This window comes from Schistocerca piceifrons, chromosome 9, assembly GCF_021461385.2.
Source record: "Schistocerca piceifrons isolate TAMUIC-IGC-003096 chromosome 9, iqSchPice1.1, whole genome shotgun sequence".
NCBI lineage: Eukaryota > Metazoa > Arthropoda > Insecta > Orthoptera > Acrididae > Schistocerca > Schistocerca piceifrons.
The window spans coordinates 32,632,602-32,654,711 of record NC_060146.1 but is presented as its reverse complement, the minus strand read 5'-3'; the positions used below and the strand labels follow the sequence as shown (position 1 = coordinate 32,654,711).

Genomic DNA, 22,110 nt, shown 5'->3' with positions numbered 1-22,110 from the left:
CAATGTTCACGCAGATGCTCACCACAGTGAAAGTGAAGTTGTAAAGTTCGACAATTTTCAGTGGCAGTATTCTACTGCACCATACGTGTGAAAAATTCATTGATGTGTGCGGTGTGTCATAATCAGCGTCATTCCACACATGCAGTTGCAGCAGTAGCTACCACTTACCTGTGAATCTGTAACTGGATAGTGGACAGGAAGTGATGTGAGGCAGTTTTAGTGGCAGAAGCTCCCTTTGGCAATCTAAAAAGCACAAAGCTACGATCCAACGAACAAAAGTGACGCACGACACCTCAAACGCGAAATCAACGCTCTGCAAGTAAGCTATGATCACATGCGTGCGCAGACTGAACTTCAAGACTACTCGCAACACTGGAGGCGGAGGGCCATCATGTGACGAAATAATGCAGACGTTCAACCGCCAGCAGCAGTTGCTGTGCGCTACATCCTGTAGCAAAAACATTGACACTCAGTACTGAAAACATTTTTGTATGTATCAAACCTTCAGAGAGACTCTAAGATAGAGACGTTATCGTAATTAGTATAATGACTGACTGTACACAGAGATAAGTCACAAGGTCACCTCAGAACGCTGTTGAAAAGTAAAGTTTAACGATAGGTCACGATTCGAATGAAAATAAGCACACGAAAAAATGTCAAAGGATCCGATCCTTCCTATATCCCATCCCACATGTACATAAAATTAGTTTTGTAAGCTATTCAAATATAAGATATTTTATCTGTTTCATATGTGAAATAATTTGGAGAGCCACTCTCGAGCCCTGAAAGTGAAAGATACGGACATCCTTGTCGAGTCTATCATAAATAGTGTGTGTGCGCGCGATGAAAATAAGTGTGTAATTAAGTGCGATAACAGACAAAGCAATCAACTGACAAGACAATGACAATATAATGAATACAGTCAAAACAGGAAGTTGTGTACCAGTTGTTATAGTCAAATTACTTCTGCAACAATGAAAAATGAAGTGTGACTCTTATAAATTTTGTAAATATGTGTACTTGTAACCTTAATTTTAAGAATCAAGAAAGACTGAATCCATACAAAGACTGATAGAAACACAGAACAGATTCACAATGATCTCTTGTCAGTAATTACAAATTTTAACGTTAATTTTTTTTATTATGGAATGAATGTAAAATGAAAACTTTTAATAACCTGTATGTTACACCCGAAAATTACAAATATTCCAATGGGCATGAGGATGAAAGTAATACCCTCAGAATTCCTTCCCTCCTCATGGGAGGCAGTTTAATATTAGTAATTTTTGCCTCACATCCATTAATATAAGCACAATAGTAAACACCTGATGGCCTAAAGTTATCGAACAATTGTAAAGTAAAAGAAATGAACCATCGCATAGCAGCTACAGATCTATTATCCTTTATCTTTGCCATTCTTGTGAGGTGCCTGTAAATCTCTATGTACAAGTATCGATTAATGATATAAAAAAGAATTCTGTTGTTTCAAGACAAATGAGGCATTGGGCGTCTCACCTTTTACTGTTTGCATTCCATTAAATTCGGATGCAGACTTGCTGCGTTCCACATTGGTATTTTATAATTTATGTGAAAATATTCAATAAATATGCTAATTGTTATTTTTCCAATCAGAAAACATGTAGTTTCTTGTAACTGATTACAAACAGACAGCATGAAGAGGACATTTTGACTGTTATGTAAATAATATATAACCACAATGATCATATATTGTAATTTAATATGAAAAGGTACATAGCATTAAGAATTGTGTGTTAAAGATAAGTGTGCTCAATTTAGTAAATTAACCTTGATGATTTCCATCTCCTCATTTACTTGAATGATGATCATTTTGTGTTAGTTCATCACCAGAAATTACGATCACGCTGATGGGCCGAACACAGCATGAGGCAGAAGGCACATTATCGTTTTCCTATTATTTCTGAATCAGATTTTTTTTTTAAGTTGCGTAGTTCTGCATTTCTTTTAAAGTCTATAAATCTTCTGGTCCCTTAGTCTTGTCTTGTTTTTTATAGTCTGCATCGCGACTATAAAAATGCACAGAAACGATAATGGTTCTTTCGAACGATCTCAAATAAATCAATCTGCTTCTCTTGTTCAACATAATCCAACCAGGTATTTAATGCTCAACGTATGTTATTATACTAGTGTAATCAATCCCCGATTCTGTTGCCAAGTGGCCCACTAAAATATTCACTTTTTCGAAATTAAAAAAAAAAAAAAAAAAATTCTTTGTCTTTTCGCCCCCCCCAAGAGCAACGCTACAGTCTCCTTTTGTCTTAAATGTATAACAGTTACTTGTATTTTTATGTTAAAACTGCAGGTTTTGCTTATACCCCTTTTTTAAACCAAGTTTTTAAAAATGACCTTGATAATCTGATATATTTGATAATCCAGCATTAACAGAGCACCAAACATAACAGATCATTACAGTCATGCTGTATTAGGAACTGTTGCTTGTGCAACACTTCCCCTTCTTATTCACAGGGATGCAATTTATGTAAATTGGGCTACTGATTTTTAATTACACAAGGGGTAATCAAAAATGAAATACTTCAAACACTGAAATACATTTAATTTTATAGATTAAAGTCTATTACAAGAGTACAAATTAACAATGAAGGGGAACTAGAGTGGTGTCGATAAATTAACATGAATATGTTTATAAGGCAATTTGTAGTTAAAATAGTAAACTTAATTACAAAAATAAATGACAATATCTATTATATAACAAAATATCACACTTCCATTTCAGTATCACATGTAATAACATCACAGACCTTTACACAAATAATTAACAATAATCAATGCTGCTGGTATTTTAATAATCACTGTCATTTCTAAACAGAGAAGTTAAACAATTTGTATCTGGATAATTTTCTCTAACTGAGTTTGATATGCAGGTACTAAATATTCAGGCTATTATGAGTTATGGTTTTCAATAATAATAATAATAATAATATCTATATGCCTGAGCAAAATGATGGTGATAGGTATAGAATTTCACACACAGTACATAGATGGGAAAACACCAATATGTAAGTTGGAACTAGAAACATCAATTTTCTACTTCAGACAGTAACATTAATTTTTAATAACAGTAACTGGAAAGAAATGGTGCAGCAATTGACATTACTAATTTAATTACTTGATAGCATATCCTGTCTCCACAAACCTACAGTACACACGCAAACCTTAAATTTACATAATCGTATCTCCTGTGATTGAATAAAACAGACTTTTACTGATATCACATAACTTCCACAGAAAGAACATGTATTCACAGCAATTAAACTGCCATCACAATAACATATATATGACTGCACCTTTCTCATAGGAATTTGACATACATTTAATAATTAAATACACACATAAAGATGTTACATTTTAACATAAAATTGCCACCAATGAAATAATTTTCTCAATTATCTTCAAATGACGCTGTACTCATAAGCCCTGTGCTCATCTTTCATAATCCAAAAACTGTCAATAACTTGACCACCCTGTGAAAAAAGGAAAGAAATGTCACACCTTGAAGCAATATGACTGAACATAAGATAGTGCTACAAGTTGTTAATGACAAAAAATGACTTTTCAACTACTCAACAGGTTTTCTGCAGGTTTCGTTTTCAGTAGTTTCCTAGTAGAGATAAAAAATTTCAGTGATAAAATGGAAAAGGCTTCCTTTTGACAAACGCCTTTCATTATTGTTGCACAGTAGAATAGTAAGCAAGTACAGAATTTTCTTTTTTTTGTTAGAAACTGCCTGAGACTTCACTAAGTGGGGAACATCTGTTGGATATGACGGTGTCATAAATGAGCGTCAACACTGGACCCTGAAGTAGAAGGAAGCTGGAAGCTTGTTTCATGAAACTGTGAGAGAAGCCAAGAACTGTTTCAGCAGTTTGAGAACAGTACAGAGCAGACAGAATAATCTCCTGCAACGAACCTAAATGTATTAACTTCATCTAGAGGTGTCACAATATAGCCTTTCAGGTTATAAACTTCGCATAACGAAACATTGTGAAACCCTAAAGTTAAACAGTAGAGCAGATGCGAGTGCTGACAGGCTCAGAATATGAGAGCACACTCGACTACGAAGTCTTTTGCGACTGAGTCCTTGCATAAAAAGTTCTCTGTTTACCTGCCGCATCAAATTTGGATAAAATCACGAGCTTTCAATGACTACCTCTGTCATCTTCGTTAGGGGTAAAACTGATTGTCGTGGACCGGTGAGGCTTCCGCTTGTATAAGCAGTGGACGGCTTCTCATTCGCAGGATGATGTTACAGTGAAAACGGCGCATACGGAGGTGGTGGCCTGTATGTGCGTAGATTTTGATTGCGCGCTTTATACAGCATTGCTTGCAGCGCCCTCCATCGCAACAGGCGGAGAACTGCGAGGAATGTAAGAAGTCTCCCTCTGCGCTCTTTCTGTATCAACTGCATGCTTCCATGCATTGCTGAGTGCATATCCAGAGTCTGTTGAAATTATTTTCACAGTCTAATTTCAACTGGTTCCCTGATGACAGAGTCCCAATAGTTTGAAGTGTGAGCAAGTATTCTTGTTTCATCGAATAAAATCTTATGTTTATTTAACAAACAGTGCCCAGCCACAGCCGATTTCTCTAGATACCTGCATTTCAGGTGACGCTGATATTCCACACAGCGATCGGCAACAGTTCTTATAGACTGGCCCACATAATTTTTGCCACACTCACAAGGAATGCTGTAAATTCCCAGTACTCTCAGGTCAAGATTATCTTTCACGGGTAGTAACATTACCTTACTCTTCCTGGGTGCCCGGAAGACTGGACTGATTCCCTGCCGGCTCAGGACTCTTGCTGGTCATTGCACTGCAGAATGGTAGCCGCGCGATGTGTTGGTCCTCTTGATCTGTTCGAACAGAGTCCTTTGTAGGTTTCTTCACCAGAGTAGATCTGATATCACGATCAGAATATCCATTTTTTCTGAATACCGTCGTCAGGTGGTTAACCTCTGAGGTGAGATGATCCTTGTCCAAAATAGTCCTTGCTCTGTGTACCAAGGTATTCAGCATAGCTCTCTTCTGAGACTGGGTGGTGAAAACTATGTGCGTTTAGATATAAATCTGTATGCGTCTGTTTTCTGTACACAGAATGTTCAAGACATCCATCTGATTTTCGCTCCATCAGCACATCTAAGAAGGGTAACTTCCCATCCTTCTCCACCTCCACTGTAAATCTTATGTTCTGGTGTATACCATTAAAATGATGAACAAACTGTTGCAGTGCCTCATTGCTATGTGGCCAGGTTAAAAATGTATCGTCAACATACCTGAAGAAGCAGGATGGACATAAGGGAACACTATTAAACGCTCGTTCTTCGAAATCCTCCACGAAAAAGTTAGCTATTGCTGGTGACAGTGCGAGCCCATGGCGGTTCTGTCAGTCATTTCATAATATTTTCCACCATACAAAAAATAGGTGGTCATCAAAGTGTGTCAAAATAACTTCAGTATTTCAGGAGAAAAATGAGCAGCCAACAGTTTTAACGTATCTTCCCACGATACCTTTGTAAACAAAGAAAGAGACCACATCTAGGCTGATCATGATGTCACTCGGACCCATCCTCATCTGCTTTATGATGTCAACAAACATTTTGGAGTTATTAATATGATGGCTACAGTGGCCGACTATAGGTGCTAATAATTTGTTCAAGTATTTTGTCAACCGATATGTAGGAGATGCAATAGCACTAACAATAGGTCTCAACGGGACCCCATCCTTCTCGGCCTTGAGTAGACAGTATAACCTGGGTGGCCTTGGTGCTCTTGGTCGTAGATTCTTGACTAGTTCTTCAGTAGCTCCCCTGTCTTCGTGTGGAATCCCATTTAAGAATCCGGTACATGGTATCTTCCAATAATAGGGCCATTTTCTTATGATGATCTGATAATCGGTAGCATTGAGGATATCTGTGGCATTCCATTTGTCGGTTGGTAGCACAACTAACTTTTCATCCTTCCCCAAAGATTTCAATGCCAGTTTCTCCACTCTGCTTACACTGGACTTAGGAGGCTTGGCTGTTGCTAAAATCCGACTAGTGGCGACCCGTGAAAGATAATCTCGGCCTGAGAGTACTGGGAATTTACAGCATTCCTTGCTAGTGTGGCTAAAATTATGTGGGCTAGTCTATAAGAACTGTTGCCGATCGCTGTGTGGAACATCAGCGTCACCTGAAACACAGGTATCTAGAGAAACCAGCGGTGGCTGAGCACAGCTTGCTAAATAAACATAAGATTTTATTCGATGAAACACGAATACTAGCTCACACTTCAAACTATTGAGACTGTCATCAGGAAAGCAATTGAAATTAGACTATGTGAAAATAATTTCAACAGAGACTCTGGATATGCACTCAGTAATGCATGGAAGCGCGCAGAGGGAGACTTCTTGCATTCCTCACAGTTCTCCACCTGTCGCGATGGATGGCGCTGCAAGCAACACTGGATAAAGCATGCAAACAAAATCTATGGACATAGAGGCCACCACCGTTTTCACCACGATGTAATCCAGCCAATGAGAAGCCGTCCGCTGCTCATAAAAGCAGAAGCCTCCCCGGTCCACGACAATCAGTTTTACCCCTGACGAAGATGACAGAGGTAGTCATCGAAAGCTTGGGAATTTATCCAAATTTGACGTGGCAAGTAAACCAAGAACACTGTCACGAAAGAGTTCGTAGTCATTAGTTTCCTCTACGGGGAGGATGTTGTCGTGACAAGGAAGTTGTACCAAATTTCGCAGATTTCAAACATCACATCTGAACTGCTGCAGTGTATCGAATTTTGCAGAAGACAAGTCATGCGATCATCAGGGAGAGGATACATCATACAAGGTATGAACTGGATGCCATTGCTCACTCCTTATACAGTTGCCATCCATCTGTTTTTGTCTGCAGTTTTGTCACATCGGGACTGGGAATGGGTAGACATGATCCTGGCTGCGCATCAGCAAGCTAATATTTTTTTTTAAAAAAAAAAAAAAAAAAAAAAAAAAAAAAAAAAAAAAAAAAAAAAAAAAAAAAAAAAAAAAAAAGGACGCACATCACTCTGTTATCAACTTCTCCAACAAAGAAACTGATGACGCTCTATCTCAGTTCTCAGTAAGGGACTGAACTTTTCTCCAGCTCCACAAAAGCTACCAGTGGCCGAGATTATCAGTGGAGTAAAACAAGCGGTTCGGCACCTTCCTGAAGAGGCAGCAGATGAGGTAAGGCTTTCCACTAGTCGGATTTTAGCAACAAGCAAGCCTCTTAAGTCCAATGTAAGCAGAGTGGAGAAACTGGCACTGAAATCTTTGTGGAAGGATGAAGAGAGTTAGTTGTGCTACCAGCCAACAAAAGGAATGCCACAGTTATCCTCAATCCTACCGATTATCATAAGAAAGTGGCCATATTATTGGAAGATACCATGTACCAGATTCTTAAACGGGATCCCACAACAGCACTTAGCAGAAAGACAGGGGAGCTACTGAAAAACTCTGTCCTCCCAGAAGAACTAGTCAAGAATCTACGACCAAGAGCACCGAGGCCACCCAGGTTATACAGTCTGCCCAAGGTCCAGAAGGACGGGGTCCCGTTGCGACCTATTGCTTGTGCTACTGGGTCTCCTACATATCGGTTGGCAAAATACTTAACCAAATTATTAGCATCTATAGTCAGCCACTGTAACCATCATATTAATAACTCAAAAGTGTTTGTTGACGTCATAAAGCAGATGAGGATAAGTCCAAATGACATCACGATCAGCCTAGATGTGGTCTCTCTGTTTACAAAGGTACCGGTGGAAGATACGTTAAAACTGTTGGCTGCTCATTTTTCCTCCTGAAATACTTAAGTTAATCCGACACACTTTGACGACCACCTATTTTTTGAATGGTGGAAAATATTATGAAATGACTGACAGAACAGCCACGGGTTCGCCACTGTCACTGGGTACAGCTTACTTTTTCGTGGAGGATTTCGAAAAACGAGCGTCGAACAGTGTTCCCTTACGTCCGTCCTGCTTCTTCAGGTATGTTGACGATACATTTTTAATCTGGCCACATGGCAATGAGGCACTGCAGCAGTTTGTTGACCATTTGAATGGTATACACCAGAACACAAGATTTACAGTGGAGGTGGAGGAGGACGGGAAGTTACCCTTCTCAGATGTGCCGGTGGAGTGAAAATCAGATTGACGTGTCCGACATTCTGTGTACAGAAAACCGACACATACAGATTTATATCTAAATGAACATAATTTTCAACCCAGCTCAGAAGTGAGCTATGCCGAATACCTTGGTACACAGAGCAAGGACTATTTTGGACAAGGATCATCTCGCCTCAGATTAACTATCAGACGACGGTATTCAGAAAAAATGGATATTCTGATCATTATAACAGATCTACTCTGGTGAAGATCAAACTTGGTCACGAGAGACAGAGACAGAGACAGAGACAGAGACAGAGACAGAGACAGAGAGAGAGAGAGAGAGAGAGAGAGAGAGGTGGAGGGCAGAGAATCATGTCATCACCTTCTGTAAAACCTCTGTCGTTCTGAAATCAGGCAGTTCCGTATGCATCATAGCTATTAATGGAAGACCAGCTGTGTTAAGTTGCAGGATACTCTGGTGAATTTAAAAATTGCGTACACGCTGCTGCCAACTTGTAATCTACTGCTACAAGTCCACAGCTGTCAGGCTGCAGAGGGTACTTCTGATGTGCGAGCCACAGGCCTGCCGGTCGTAACAGTGACCGACTGAGGGTGGGGTCCGAGCCGGTCTTCCGCGGATGGACAGTCGATCTGCCGGTCTGCGAGCCGTTCGACTCGGGCGGAGGGCACGTGCGTGCCACCACTGGGTCGGTACGAGTACCGCATTACCGGCAACGTTCTGGGACTGCCACTCTGCCAGTCGGCGTTGCCGTCTGGTCTTTTGCCGCGACAACAAATTTCTGGGCTACGGTACGGAATCTAGCCTGAGTGCAGCTTCACTTATTTGAGAGTGTCGACGTTCCGACAGACGTCCACAGACCCGCTAGGCTGTGGAGAGTCCGGGCTGCCGCACCCTCATACGGGCCGTGCCGCCGACCGCAGGGAATGCACGCCAGGGCACGCAGTCGGCAACTCGCTTGCCGGGCGCTGGAATGTCACCTCACACTTTCGGGAGGTACGGACTCACAGATTCGATTGTACGGTAGATTACGGTAAAAAGATGGTAAAAAGGGAAGGTGAATACAGAGTGAAACTACTTGCACAAACAAAAAGAGAAAGTAAGATGATAGAAAAGATTCTTTTTCTTTTGTTCTGGGGCAGCACTGGGCCAGAAGGATCTGCTTAGTAACTTTAAAGTGACGTAGCACAGGCCCCAAGCATCTGTAGACCTATCACAACGCAGATGTAACTACAGGGAAGGATATTTAGGCCCGACTAGGCACCAGTTTTGTAATTTGTCAGGGCACGAGTTACTGTGTACTGAGCCATACCAGTAATGTGTAAAAGTTACAGGTGATTTAGCCACGAATCGTGACAGTTTGCTGGGCTATAATACAGAGAAAACCATAATTCAGTTGTTTTTGCGTATTTATATTGTCTGTTTAAAGAGATCCCACTTCTTCTGAAGTGTAGTTCAAAATGGAGGTTACACAAGACCACAAATGCATTTAGTAACTGAGTGAAGCCATTAACATTTTGAAAAAGCAGGTAGCTGCATTACTCCAGGACGCAATTATTTAACAACAGAAAAAGAAATTATAGCTGTTATTTACTCCTACATCTACATATATACTCCGCAAGCCACGCAACGGTGTGTGGCGGAGGGCACTTTACGTGCCACTGTCATTACCTCCCTTTCCTGTTCCACACACGTATGGTTCGCGGGAAGAACAACTGCCAGAAAGCCTCCGTGCATGCTCAGATCTCTCTAATTTTACATTCATGATCTCCTCGGGAGGTATAAGTAGGGGGAAGCAATATATTCGATACCTCATCCAGAAATGCACCCTCTCAAAACCTGGACAGCAAGCTACACAGCGATGCAGAGCGCCTCTCTTGAAGAGTCTGCCACTTGAGTTTGCTATAAATCTCCGTAACGCTATCACACTTACCAAATACCCTGTGACGAAACGCACCGCTCTTGTTTGGATCTTCTCTATCTACTCTGTCAACCCGACCTGGTACGAATCCTACACTGATGAGCAATACTCAAGTATAGGTCGAATAAGTGTTTTGTAAGCCACCTCCTTTGTTGATGGGCTACATTTTCTAAGGACTCTCCCAATGAATCTCAAACTGGCACATGCCTTACCAACAATTTTATCTGATCATTCCACTTCAAATCGTTCCATACGCATACTCCCAGATATTTTACAGAAGTAACTGCTACCAGTGTTTGTTCCGCTATCGTATAATCATACAATAAAGGATCCTTCTTTCTATGTATTCGCAATATATTACATTTGTCTATGTTCAGGGTCAGTTGCCACTCCCTGCACCTAGTGCCTATCCGCTGCAGATCTTCCGGCATTCCGCTGCAATTTTTTATTGCTGCAACTTATCTGTATACTACAGCATCATTAGCGAAAAGCCGCATGGAACTTCTGACACTATCCACTAGGTCATTTATATATATTTTGAAAAGCAATTGTCCCATAACACTACCCTGTGGTATGCCAGAAGTTACTTTAACGTCTGTAGACGTCTCTCCATTGAGAGCAACAGGCTGTGTTCTGTTTGGTAAAAACTCTTCATCAATCCAGCCACACAGCTGGTCTGATATTCCGTAGGCTCGTACTTTGTTTATCAGGCGACAGTTTTGAACTGTATCGAACGCCTTCCAGAAGTCAAGGGAAATGGCATCTACCTGGGAGCCTGTATCTAATATTTTCTGGGTCTCATGAACAAATAAAGCACGAGTAGATTCTGGGTTGCCAGAAATGACACGATACGTGAGCAAAAAACATGTTCTAAAATTCTACAACAGATCAATGTCAGAGGTATAGGCCTAGAGTTTTGTGCATCTGCTCGACGACCCTTCTTGAAAACTGGCACTACCTGTGCTCTTTTCCAATTATTTGGAACTTTCTGTTCCTCTAGAGACTTGCAGTACATGGCTGTTAGAAGGGGGCAAGTTCTTTCGCGTACTCTGTGTAGAATCGAATTGGTATCCCGTCAGGTCCAGTGGACTTTCCTCTGTTGAGTGATTTCAATTGCTTTTCTATTCCTTGGTCACTTATTTCGATGTCAGCCATTTTTTCATTCGTGCAAGGATTTAGAGAATGAACTGCAATGCGATCTTCCTCTGTGAAACAGCTTCGGAAAAAGGTGTTTATTATTTCAGCTTTACACGTGTGATCCTCTTGTTTCAATGCCATTATCATCCCAGAGTGTCTGGATATCCTGTTTCGATCCACTTACTGATTTAACGTAAGACCAGAACTTCCTAGGATTTTCTGTCAAGTCAGTACATAGAATTTTACTTTCAAATTCACTGAATGCTTCATGCATAGCCCTCCTTACGCTAACTTTGACATCGTTTAGCTTCTGTTTGTCTGAGAGGTTTTGGCTGCATTTAAATTGGCAGTGAAGCTCTCTTTGTTTTCGCAGTAGTTTCCTTACTTTGTTGTTCAACCACGGTGGGTTTTTCCATCCCTCACAGTTTTACTCGCCACGTACCTGTCCAAAACGTATTTTACGATTGCCTCGAACTTTTTCCATGAACACTCAACATTATCAGTGTCGGAACAGAAATTTTCGTTTTGATCTGTTAGATAGTCTGAAATCTGCCACCTATTAGTCTTGCTAAACAGATAAACCTTCCTCCCATTTTTTGTATTTCTATTTACTTCCATATTCAGGGATGCTGCAACAGCCTTATGATCACCGATTCCCTGTTCTGCACTAACAGAGTCGAAATGTTCGGGTCTGTTATCAGTAGGTCCAAGATGTTATCTCCACAAGTCGGTTCCCTGTTTAAATGCTCGAGGTAATTTTCAGATAGTGCACTCAGTATAATGTCACTCGATGCTCTGTCCCTACCACCCGTCCTGAACATCTGAGTGTTCCAGTCTATATCTGGTAAATTGAAATCTCCACCTAAGACTATAACATGCTGAGGAAATTTATGTGAAATGTATTCCAGATTTCCTCTCAGTTGTTCTGCCACTAATGCTGCCGAGTCGGGAGGTCGGTAAAAGGAGCCAATTATTAACCTACCTCTGTTGTCGAGTATAATCTCCACCCATAATAATTCACAGGAACTATCCACTTCTAACAGCGACAAACACGCCATCACTGGTTGCATGCAATCTATCCTTTGTAAACACCGTCTGTGCCTTTGTAAAAATTTTGGCAGAATTTACCTCTGGCTTCAGCCAGCTTTCCGTACCTATAACGATTTCAGCTTTGGTGCTTTCTATCAGTGCTTGAAGTACCAACGCAGCTTCGACAGTTTACAATTACAATACCGATTGCTGCTTGGTCCCTGCATGTCCTGACTTTGCGCCACACCCTTTGAGGCTGTTTCCCTTTCTGTACTTGCCCGAGGCCATCTAACCTAAAAAACTGCCCAGTCCATGCCACACAGCCCCTGCTACCCGTGTAGCCGACTGCTGGGTATTTATGGTGTTACCTGCATTTGCTGTTATTTGTATGGACAAACATTTAAGGTAGTTATTGATCATGTTTCCCTCAAGTGGCTATTGAAATTAAGCAAGTTTAATTATGAGATGGTGCATAAACCTGGGAAAGTGCAGTCATATTAAGTAGAAAAATGGGACCTCTGCAAACACTAGGCAAAAGCTTGTCAGAAGGGCAGAAAGCACAAGCAGCAGACATGGATTTTTGTGCTTTTACATCATAGCCACAGTTTGTACTTTTGTACAGCAAACTTTCCTGTGTCAGAAAGTGCACATCACACATAGTAGTTCTTGCATAATTTAGAAACAAAGTGTTGCAACAAACTCATGATCACTTGTTGGTGGGTCATGGAGAATATAGAATGACAGATAGATGCTTAAGAGAAAAGTTTTGGTGGAGAAACAGAAAGCAAGATTATGACTAGTATGTGAAAGACTGTGCACCGTGTGTGCAAAGAGCAGATTTGAGCCAACACATGCCACTGCAAAGATCACCCGAAATGATAAAACCTTTTGAAATGCTCGGTTTAGGTATTTGTGGACCTTGTAATAGGACAACAGCTGGTAAAAATTGTAGTCTAATGAGAGAGAATTTTTCGCAGTTCACAGCAATGATCGCAATTGCACACCAGTGTGCAAGTGCACTCACAAATGCAATAGTTGATAATTGGATACTAAAATATGGTATTCTTGATCCTATGACAACAGATCAACAGATCAGGCTACAAATGTTATATCAGACCATCTGAAGCAGTTGTGTTGTCTGCTTAGTATCTGAAAAACTTCACACTAGTTGTTTCCATTCACAAGCACACTGTCATATTGAATCTGTTCAATACAAGATTTCAAAGATGTTGACGCATTAGCGAACAGTCAATATGACAGTTGAGATGCATAACTGCAATATGATGTCCCAACAAATAATTCAAATGTAAAAGGAGTACAGGTCTTTCACCATACGAGGTTGTATACAATAGAAAGATGCCATCTCCTTTCAGATTCTGAAACCTGAACTACGTGCTAATGAGGAGTCAGTGAATAGGTTCAAAAATGGATACAGGAGTTAGGCAGAAGGTCAAAGTGAAAACAAAAGCACTTTACTGTCAAGAAAAGACAGGTCAAAGTACAGGGATACTGCCACAATATCAAGGTGGTCAGTGGGTTTTGGTAACCAACCCTCACACATCAGGGCCCATACCAAGTGATGGAGATGACATCACCAATGAATGTGAAGGTACAGTTTCTGACGGAAACATCGACTATTCATGTACGACGAGTCAGACCCTTCAGTAGAGCAGAAGATGCTTGCCGCCAATTCCAAAACCACAAATGATACAGAATAAAAACTCTAGGAAGGCACAGAAGCCAATGGTTAAAACTCTTCAGGATTCACATAGCATACCGTATGTGTTAACAGCATGTGTTCGGTTTCCTTTTGTCAACTGTGCAAATTTTTTGTTTCAATTTATATTGTTTTGTTTTGGGGTGTTAAGCTGCAGTTTATATTAGATAGTTTAATTAGTTCATATTGAGTAGTATTCAGTAGTATTTTGTTGTGCACTGAAACTTTCGGAAAGGAGGGGGAATAACGAGATATTCCTTCCTCTCAAGCAGGGAGGCAGCACAGGCAGCCAAGAAGAAATGGTAATTTTGCTGCTCTTAAACCTCATATAGAGGGGACTAAGAGCTAAATTAGAGAACCAACCTATTGAATCTGGAGCTGTGTTCTCTAGACAACCTTTGGGTTAGCCAGTCATTTGTGAACACATGGTTTAAAGTGTGGAAAATGAGAATGATGTATGCAAGTTAGAAGACACCTTTGGAGAACTGTAAAAAAAAAAGGCAAGGGAAAAATGAAATTCTAGTAGGATGGAGAAGGAATACCGCACAGTGCAAGTATCTTATAAGAAACTGAGGGAACAGTTGAATCATGTAATTGACCTGGTGCCAAGGACATTGATTTGAAGAAAGACAGGATGGATAAACGCAATTGTCAATCTTCTGAAGACAGTGTTTGGAACAGCAGATGACGAAAATACTCTAAATTTAAACAACATACAAGAAGCAGCGGACATTATGAGTAGTAAGGTGGACAGAACAAATTGTACAGGAGTTGGCAATGGGTCCAATGCAGTACACTAAAAGAACTATGCAGATTATAAATAAGGATCTTATAAGAGTGCAGAACCAACTACAGGTCAAAGAGGGGCGGACAGTTGCGGCCAGACAGTTATGTATTTTGACAGATAATATAAACGGCGCAACATTGGAGACGTGAACAATGGAGGAATTTGTTTTTCATGCAATACAAGGATAGCTAAGCGGTACACTATTGCCATCGCTGCAATTCTTAGCAGGACCCCAATAAGTGCAAAAGGATTTTATACCTGAGCCAAAGCATACAGCAAAACCAACTTAGGTCAGCTTAGCAGTATTTTGTCACATTAGCATTTGAAGCGGATGGAGTGCGACTACATGTGTCAATACGTTTTTTGGTCGTAGGCTTAAATGCCCAGTATCACTGTAATATTATACATCCTTACCTTGTGAAACGGAGCACAGCAGGAAAATGGGTACAAGTGTCCACTAGTCAAGTAATGATAATTTTAGAGAACAGAGAAACATAAGTGCTGATGTCCAGCGATGAGAATAGGATTGCTAGCAGGAGAGTAGTACAGTCGGTTCAACCAGGGTGGTTCAGATTGACACACATGTATGCGAGGTACGAATGTTCCTGGGGAAATCCAAAGCAACAGAGTTGGTGACAGTGTTAAAACTCAAAGAATATGTGCGACATGGATATATTTGTTATACACTCCGGAAATCATAATTCTGAATTACTATAAAAAATGAAAGCCATGGAGTATGTCTAAAATGGAATTAAAAAATAGTGGAATCTTAATAAATGGAAACCGTTGGCAATATAGCCAGAACAACATTTTACTTATTGGCAGAGAAAAATAGTAGCCGAGTTGACACATCCTTCATCGTTTTTGCCAGAGAAAGAGAGATACTGCCAGTCCAAAATCTAATACACTCAACCCGGACACCCTTTTGTCAGTAGACCAACTAACAGCATCACAGAAGGGGCAGATTTCCTCTGAACAGATTTTACAACACACCCAAAAGTATTGGGGAGGGGGGGGGGGGGGGGGGGGGGACAGTGTAATCACACTATAAACATAAACATTTCAGCTCCAAGTACTATAATGGTTCTGATCACCATTTGTGTAACTTAGATTTGCTATAAGGAAAAAAGCTATACAACACCCGGAATTATCTGTGCACATGTTGAACATTTCTCAGCATGACAATATGACAGGAAATACTACGGAGTAGTTAGAGTGAGTTATATGTCTAGGTACTAGGAACTAGGAATAAGGACCCAATTATGAACTAGAATTATGTTTTAAGGGGCATAAGATTTGTGAGATTGACTTCAATTTTTATAAAGGGATATCGCATGAAGGATAGATTAATAAGACATGTAGACTAACAGGTTGTTGTTGTTGTTGTTGTTGTTGTTGTTGTTGTGGTCTTCAGTCCTGAGACTGGTTTGATGCAGCTCTCCATGCTACTCTATCCTGTGCAAGCTTCTTCATCTCCCAGTACCTACTGCAACCTACATCCTTCTGAATCTGCTTAGTGTATTGATCTCTTGGTTTCCCTCTACGATTTTTACCCTCCAAGCTGCCCTCCAATGCTAAATTTGTGATCCCTTGATGCCTCAAAACATGTCCTACCAACCGATCCCTTCTTCTAGTCAAGTTGTGCCACAAACTTCTCTTCTCCCCAATCCTATTCAATACCTCCTCATTAGTTACGTGATCTACCCACCTTATCTTCAGCATTCTTCTGTAGCACCACATTTCGAAAGCTTCTATTCTCTTCTTGTCCAAACTGGTTATCGTCCATGTTTCACTTCCATACATGGCTACACTCCATACAAATACTTTCAGAAACGACTTCCTGACACTAAAATCTATGCTCGATGTTAACAAATTTCTCTTCTTCAGAAACGATTTCCTTGCCATTGCCAGTCTACATTTTATATCCTCTCTACTTCCACCATCATCAGTTATTTTACTCCCTAAATAGCAAAACTCCTTTACTACTTTAAGTGTCTCATTTCCTAATCTAATCCCCTCAGCATCACCCGATTTAATTTGACTACATTCCATTATCCTCGTTTTGCTTTTGTTGATGTTCATCTTATATCCTCCTTTCAAGACAGTGTCCATTCCATTCAACTGCTCTTGCAAGTCCTTTGCTGTCTCTGACAGAATTACAATGTCATCGGCGAACCTCGAAGTTTTTACTTCTTCTCCATGAATTTTAATACCTACTCCGAATTTTTCTTTTGTTTCCTTTACTGCTTGCTCAATATACAGATTGAATAACATTGGGGATAGGCTACAACCCTGTCTCACTGCCTTCCCAACCACTGCTTCCCTTTCATGCCCCTTGACTCTTATAACTTCCATCTGGTTTCTGTACAAATTGTAAATAGCCTTTCGCTCCCTGTATTTTACCCCTGCCACCTTCAGAATTTGAAAGAGAGTATTCCAGTTAAGGTTGTCAAATGCTTTCTCTAAGTCTACAAATGCTAGAAACGTAGGTTTGCCTTTTCTTAATCTTTCTTCTAAGATAAGTCGTAAGGTTAGTATTGCCTGACGTGTTCCAACATTTCTACGGAATCCAAACTGATCTTCCCCGAGGTCTGCTTCTACCAGTTTTTCCATTCGTCTGTAAAGAATTCGGGTTAGTATTTTGCAGCTGTGACTTATTAAACTGATAGTTCGGTAATTTTCACATCTGTCAACACCTGCTTTCTTTGGGATTGGAATTATTATATTCTTCTTGAAGTCTGTGGGTATTTCGCCTGTCTCATACATCTTGCTCACCAGATGGTAGAGTTTTGTCATGACTGGCTCTCCCAAGGCAATCAGTAGTTCTAATGGAATGTTGTCCACTCCCGGGGCCTTGTTTCGACTCAGGTCTTTCAGTGCTCTGTCAAACTCTTCACGCAGTATCTTATATCCCATTTCATCTTCATCTACATCCTCTTCCATTTCCATAATATTGTCCTCAAGTACATCGCCCTTGTATAAACCCTCTATATACTCCTTCCACCTTTCTGCTTTCCCTTCTTTGCTTAGAACTGGGATGCCATCTGAGCTCTTGATATTCATACAAGTGGCTCTCTTTTCTCCAAAGGTCTCTTTAATTTTCCTGTAGGCAGTATCTATCTTACCCCTAGTGAGATAAGCCTCTACATCCGTACATTTGTCCTCTAGCCATCCCTGCTTAGCCATTTTGCACTTCCTGTCGATCTCATTTTTGAGACGTTTGTATTCCTTTTTGCCTGCTTCATTCACTGCACTTTTATATTTTCTCCTTTCATCAATTAAATTCAATATTTCTTCTGTTACCCAAGGATTTCTATTAGCCCTCGTCTTTTTACCTACATGATCCTCTGCTGCCTTCACTACTTCATCCCTCAGAGCCACCCATTCTTCTTCTAATGTATTTCTTTCCCCCGTTCCTGTCAATTGTTCCCTTATGCTCTCCCTGAAACTCTGTACAACCTCTGGTTCTTTCAGTTTATCCAGGTCCCATCTCCTTAAATTCCCACCTTTTTGCAGTTTCTTCAGTTTCAATCTGCAGTTCATAACCAATAGATTGTGGTCAAAATCCACATCTGCCCTTGGAAATGTCTTACAATTTAAAACCTGGTTCCTAAATCTCTGTCTTACCATTATATAATCTATCTGATACCTGCTGGGAGCCAATTTCATCCGACTATGCAATAGGGAAGCCAAGAACAACCGATTCAGCAGTTTGACAACAGTGTGGAGCAGATAGAACGTCGCTGAATGCAGCAACTTCACCAGGACATGTCTGAAGAATGTCTTTCAGGGTGCAAACTTCACATAAAGGAACATTTCTGAAATCCTGAAGTTAAATGCTAGAGAAGCCGAGAGCACTGACAGGCTCGGACAATAAGAGTACTCGCTGTCACCAACGTGGGGGATCATATCACCTGCTATAAAACCTCCACCCTCCTGAGGTCATTCTACGAGTGAGGCCATTCAGTCTGCATCACAAATACAGATAGAAGACCAGCTCTATTAAGTTGCATGATGCTCTGGTGAATTCAACAAGTGTCAAGCTGCCACCAACTTTGAGTCCACTGCTACAAGTCCAGGCACAGAGGGAACTTCTGATCTGCACGGTGCAGTCCTGCCAGTCACAACTGTGACTGACTGAGGATGGGGGCTGGGCCGATCTACCATGGATGAAGAACCAATCTGCCCATCTGCAAGCTGTCCAACTCGGCCCATGGATGCCTGCATCACCACCTCCCTGGCCGTATGCTCGGATCGACACTCGGGATGTTCTTAGGGTCGTTGTCGGGTCTTCTGCGTTCCTCAGCGGTCACTTACGAGCCACATCGAGCTTTCGAGCAGTGCAGGCTCAGCACGGCCACTGAGAAGAAGTAGAGTGATTGTAAAGCTTTTGCCAATAAATTACTGTTAACTGAATGATGTTTCATTAGTGCTCCATTTTTCACACAGTATCTACATATACTGACAAATGTTCTGGCACATTTATATCACTGTACATCACACAGTCTGTGAGATATGACATCATAAATGTTGAGAAACTGCCACAGCAGCACCATATTTTGTTTTACTACTTCTTAACTAAAGAATATATTCACAACACATTTCACAAACATATTAAAAGAGAATTATATAAAACCATGGGCATATTCCAACACTTTCAATCAACTAATCAAGAACTTCCAGAGGTTAGTGATTAGGAACATTTACATTTTCTATTTGTTTGTTCTTCATAGCAAATCTCTGGAAGTTCTTGATCGATTGAGTTGACATTTTGACACAATGTTACATTCTCGTATGGGAGCGTTTTTATGTACCTATTTTTGTAAAAATCCTCCTCCGTCTTCAATTTAAGCATATCATATGCGAAGGGATCTCAATCACTTATAACAGTACTGTTGTCATAATACTGTTGATCTCATGTTGCAAATATACAGGGTGTTACAAAAAGGTACGGCCAAACTTTCAGGAAACATTCCTCACACACAAATAAAGAAAAGATGTTATGTGGACGTATGTCCGGAACCGCTTAATTTCCGTGTTAGAGCTCATTTTAGTTTCATCAGTATGTACTGTACTTCCTCGATTCACCGCCAGTTGGCCCAATTGAAGGAAGGTAATGTTGACTTCGGTGCTTGTGTTGACATGCGACTCATTGCTCTACAGTACTCTAGCATCAAGCACATCATCAGTATGTAGCATCAACAGGTTAGTGTTCATCACGAACGTGGTTTTGCAGTCAGTGCAATGTTTACAAATGCGGAGTATGGATTAGCACGGGGCAATAGCCGTGGCGCGGTACGTTTGTATCGAGACAAATTTCCAGAATGAAGGTGTCCCGACAGGAAGACGTTCGAAGCAATTGATCGGCGTCTTAGGGAGCACGGAACATTCCAGCCTATGGCTCGCGACTGGGGAAGACCTAGAACGATGAGGACACCTGCAATGGACGAGGCAATTCTTCGTTCAGTTGACGATAAACCTAATGCCAGTGTCAGAGAAGCTGCTGCTGTACAAGGTAACGTTGACCACGTCACTGTATGGAAAGTGCTACGGGAGAACCAGTTGTTTCCGTACCGTGTACAGCATGTGCAGGCACTATCAGCAGCTGATTGCCTCCACGGGTACACTTCTGCGAATGGTTCATCCAACAATGTGTCAATCCTCATTTCAGTGCAAATGTTCCCTTTACGGATGAGGCTTCATTCCAACGTGATCAAATTGTAAATTTTCACAATCAACATGTGTGGGCTGACGAGAATCCGTACGCAATTTTGCAATCACGTCATCAACACAGATTTTCTGTGAACGTTTGGGCAGGCATTGTTGGTGATGTCTTGATTGGGCCCCATGTTCTTCTACCTACGCTCAATGGAGCACGTTATCATGATTTTCATATGGGATACTCTACCTGTGCTGCTAGAACACGTGCCTTTACAAGTACGACACAACATGTGGTTCATGCACGATGGAGCTCCTGCACATTTCAGTCGAAGTGTTCGTACGCTTCTCAACAACAGATTCGGTGACCGATGGATTGGTAGAGGTGGACCAATCCCATGGCCTCCACGCTCTCCTGGCCTCAACCCTCTTGACTTTCATTTATGGGGGCATTTCAAAGCTCTTGTCTACGCAACCCTGGTACCAAATGTAGAGACTCTTCGTGCTCGTATTGTGGACGGCTGTGATACAATATGCCATTCTCCAGGGCTGCATCAGGGATTCCATGCGACGGAGAGTGGATGCATGTATCCTTGCTAACGGAGGACATTTTGAACATTTCCTGTAACAAAGTGTTTGAAATCACGCTGGTACATTCGGTTGCTGTGTGTTTCCATTCCATGATTAATGTGATTTGAAGAGAAGTAATAAAATTAGCTCTAACATGGAAAATAAAAGTTTCCGGACACATGTCCACATAACATATTTTCTTTCTTTGTGTGTGAGGAATGTTTCCTGAAAGTTTGGCCATACCTTTTTGTAACACCCTGTATATGGCTTGCTCAGGTGTCAGGAAATCATCCGACTTATTGGTGTACGCACCGGACAGGAAAATCAAAAATAATGTGCATTCCAAAGCACTTCAATAACATATTATTAAACCACACACCTATTTTCTTTCTGTGGCTTTGCAACACGTGCCACATAGGGCTAGAATTTTGATAAATTTTATATGCGGCTACAGAATTTTAGATGTGGCTAGTAAAGTTAACTTCCAAATTTTAAAAAAGTAAAATGGGACTTCACAATTTTATTTTATTTTATTTTTATTTTTTTGAATATGTCGAAATTTCCATTTCCTTGCCCAGTATCTGCTAACAACATGTCAAAAACTTTTGCACCATTTGAGGGATCCTAGAGAACGATGCATAGTCTGTATGGCAGCAATTTTACTTTTAGTATTGAAGTCGTAAATTTCCCAATTTATCCTATACTGGCATGTAAGTGTAAGAATCCCGAGTTCCCCAAAAGAGCTTCACTTAAGAACTTTGCACAACATTCTTACACCACATGATTGTAGAACAAATAATGTTTTCTTCTTTACTTCCACAGAAGATTGTACCATATGGGAATATTAACTGGAAGTATGCAAGCAGTCCCATATGAGGGTCACACAGTAATAGAGGTTTCCCAAGGGCAAAGCAAGCGGAAATGGGCTTTTCGGTTAACTAACCTACCTTAGGTTATCATCATCCTCGATAGCTAGGAATTTCACACATGCAGCTTCATTTAGTGAGTGCCTATTGATCTCTACTTCTGTTAGCTGTAACTCATTTTTATTTGTTTGTGATTACATAATATGGTTTTTAGGTACTC

The 22,110-nt window shown here is 40.8% G+C and overlaps 1 protein-coding gene across 1 annotated transcript in view; it reads right to left on the bottom strand.

The window, feature by feature from the left end:
• Positions 1 to 2,576: 2,576 nt before the first annotated feature.
• LOC124716919 (acid phosphatase type 7-like) overlaps positions 2,577 to 22,110 on the bottom strand; it is a 186,348-nt gene continuing 166,814 nt past the window's right edge. The window contains exon 11 of the mRNA XM_047243490.1: positions 2,577 to 3,521. Within this exon, the coding sequence (XP_047099446.1) occupies positions 3,450 to 3,521 (72 nt within the window). The 3' untranslated portion in view covers positions 2,577 to 3,449. The remainder of the gene's footprint in view (positions 3,522 to 22,110) is intronic.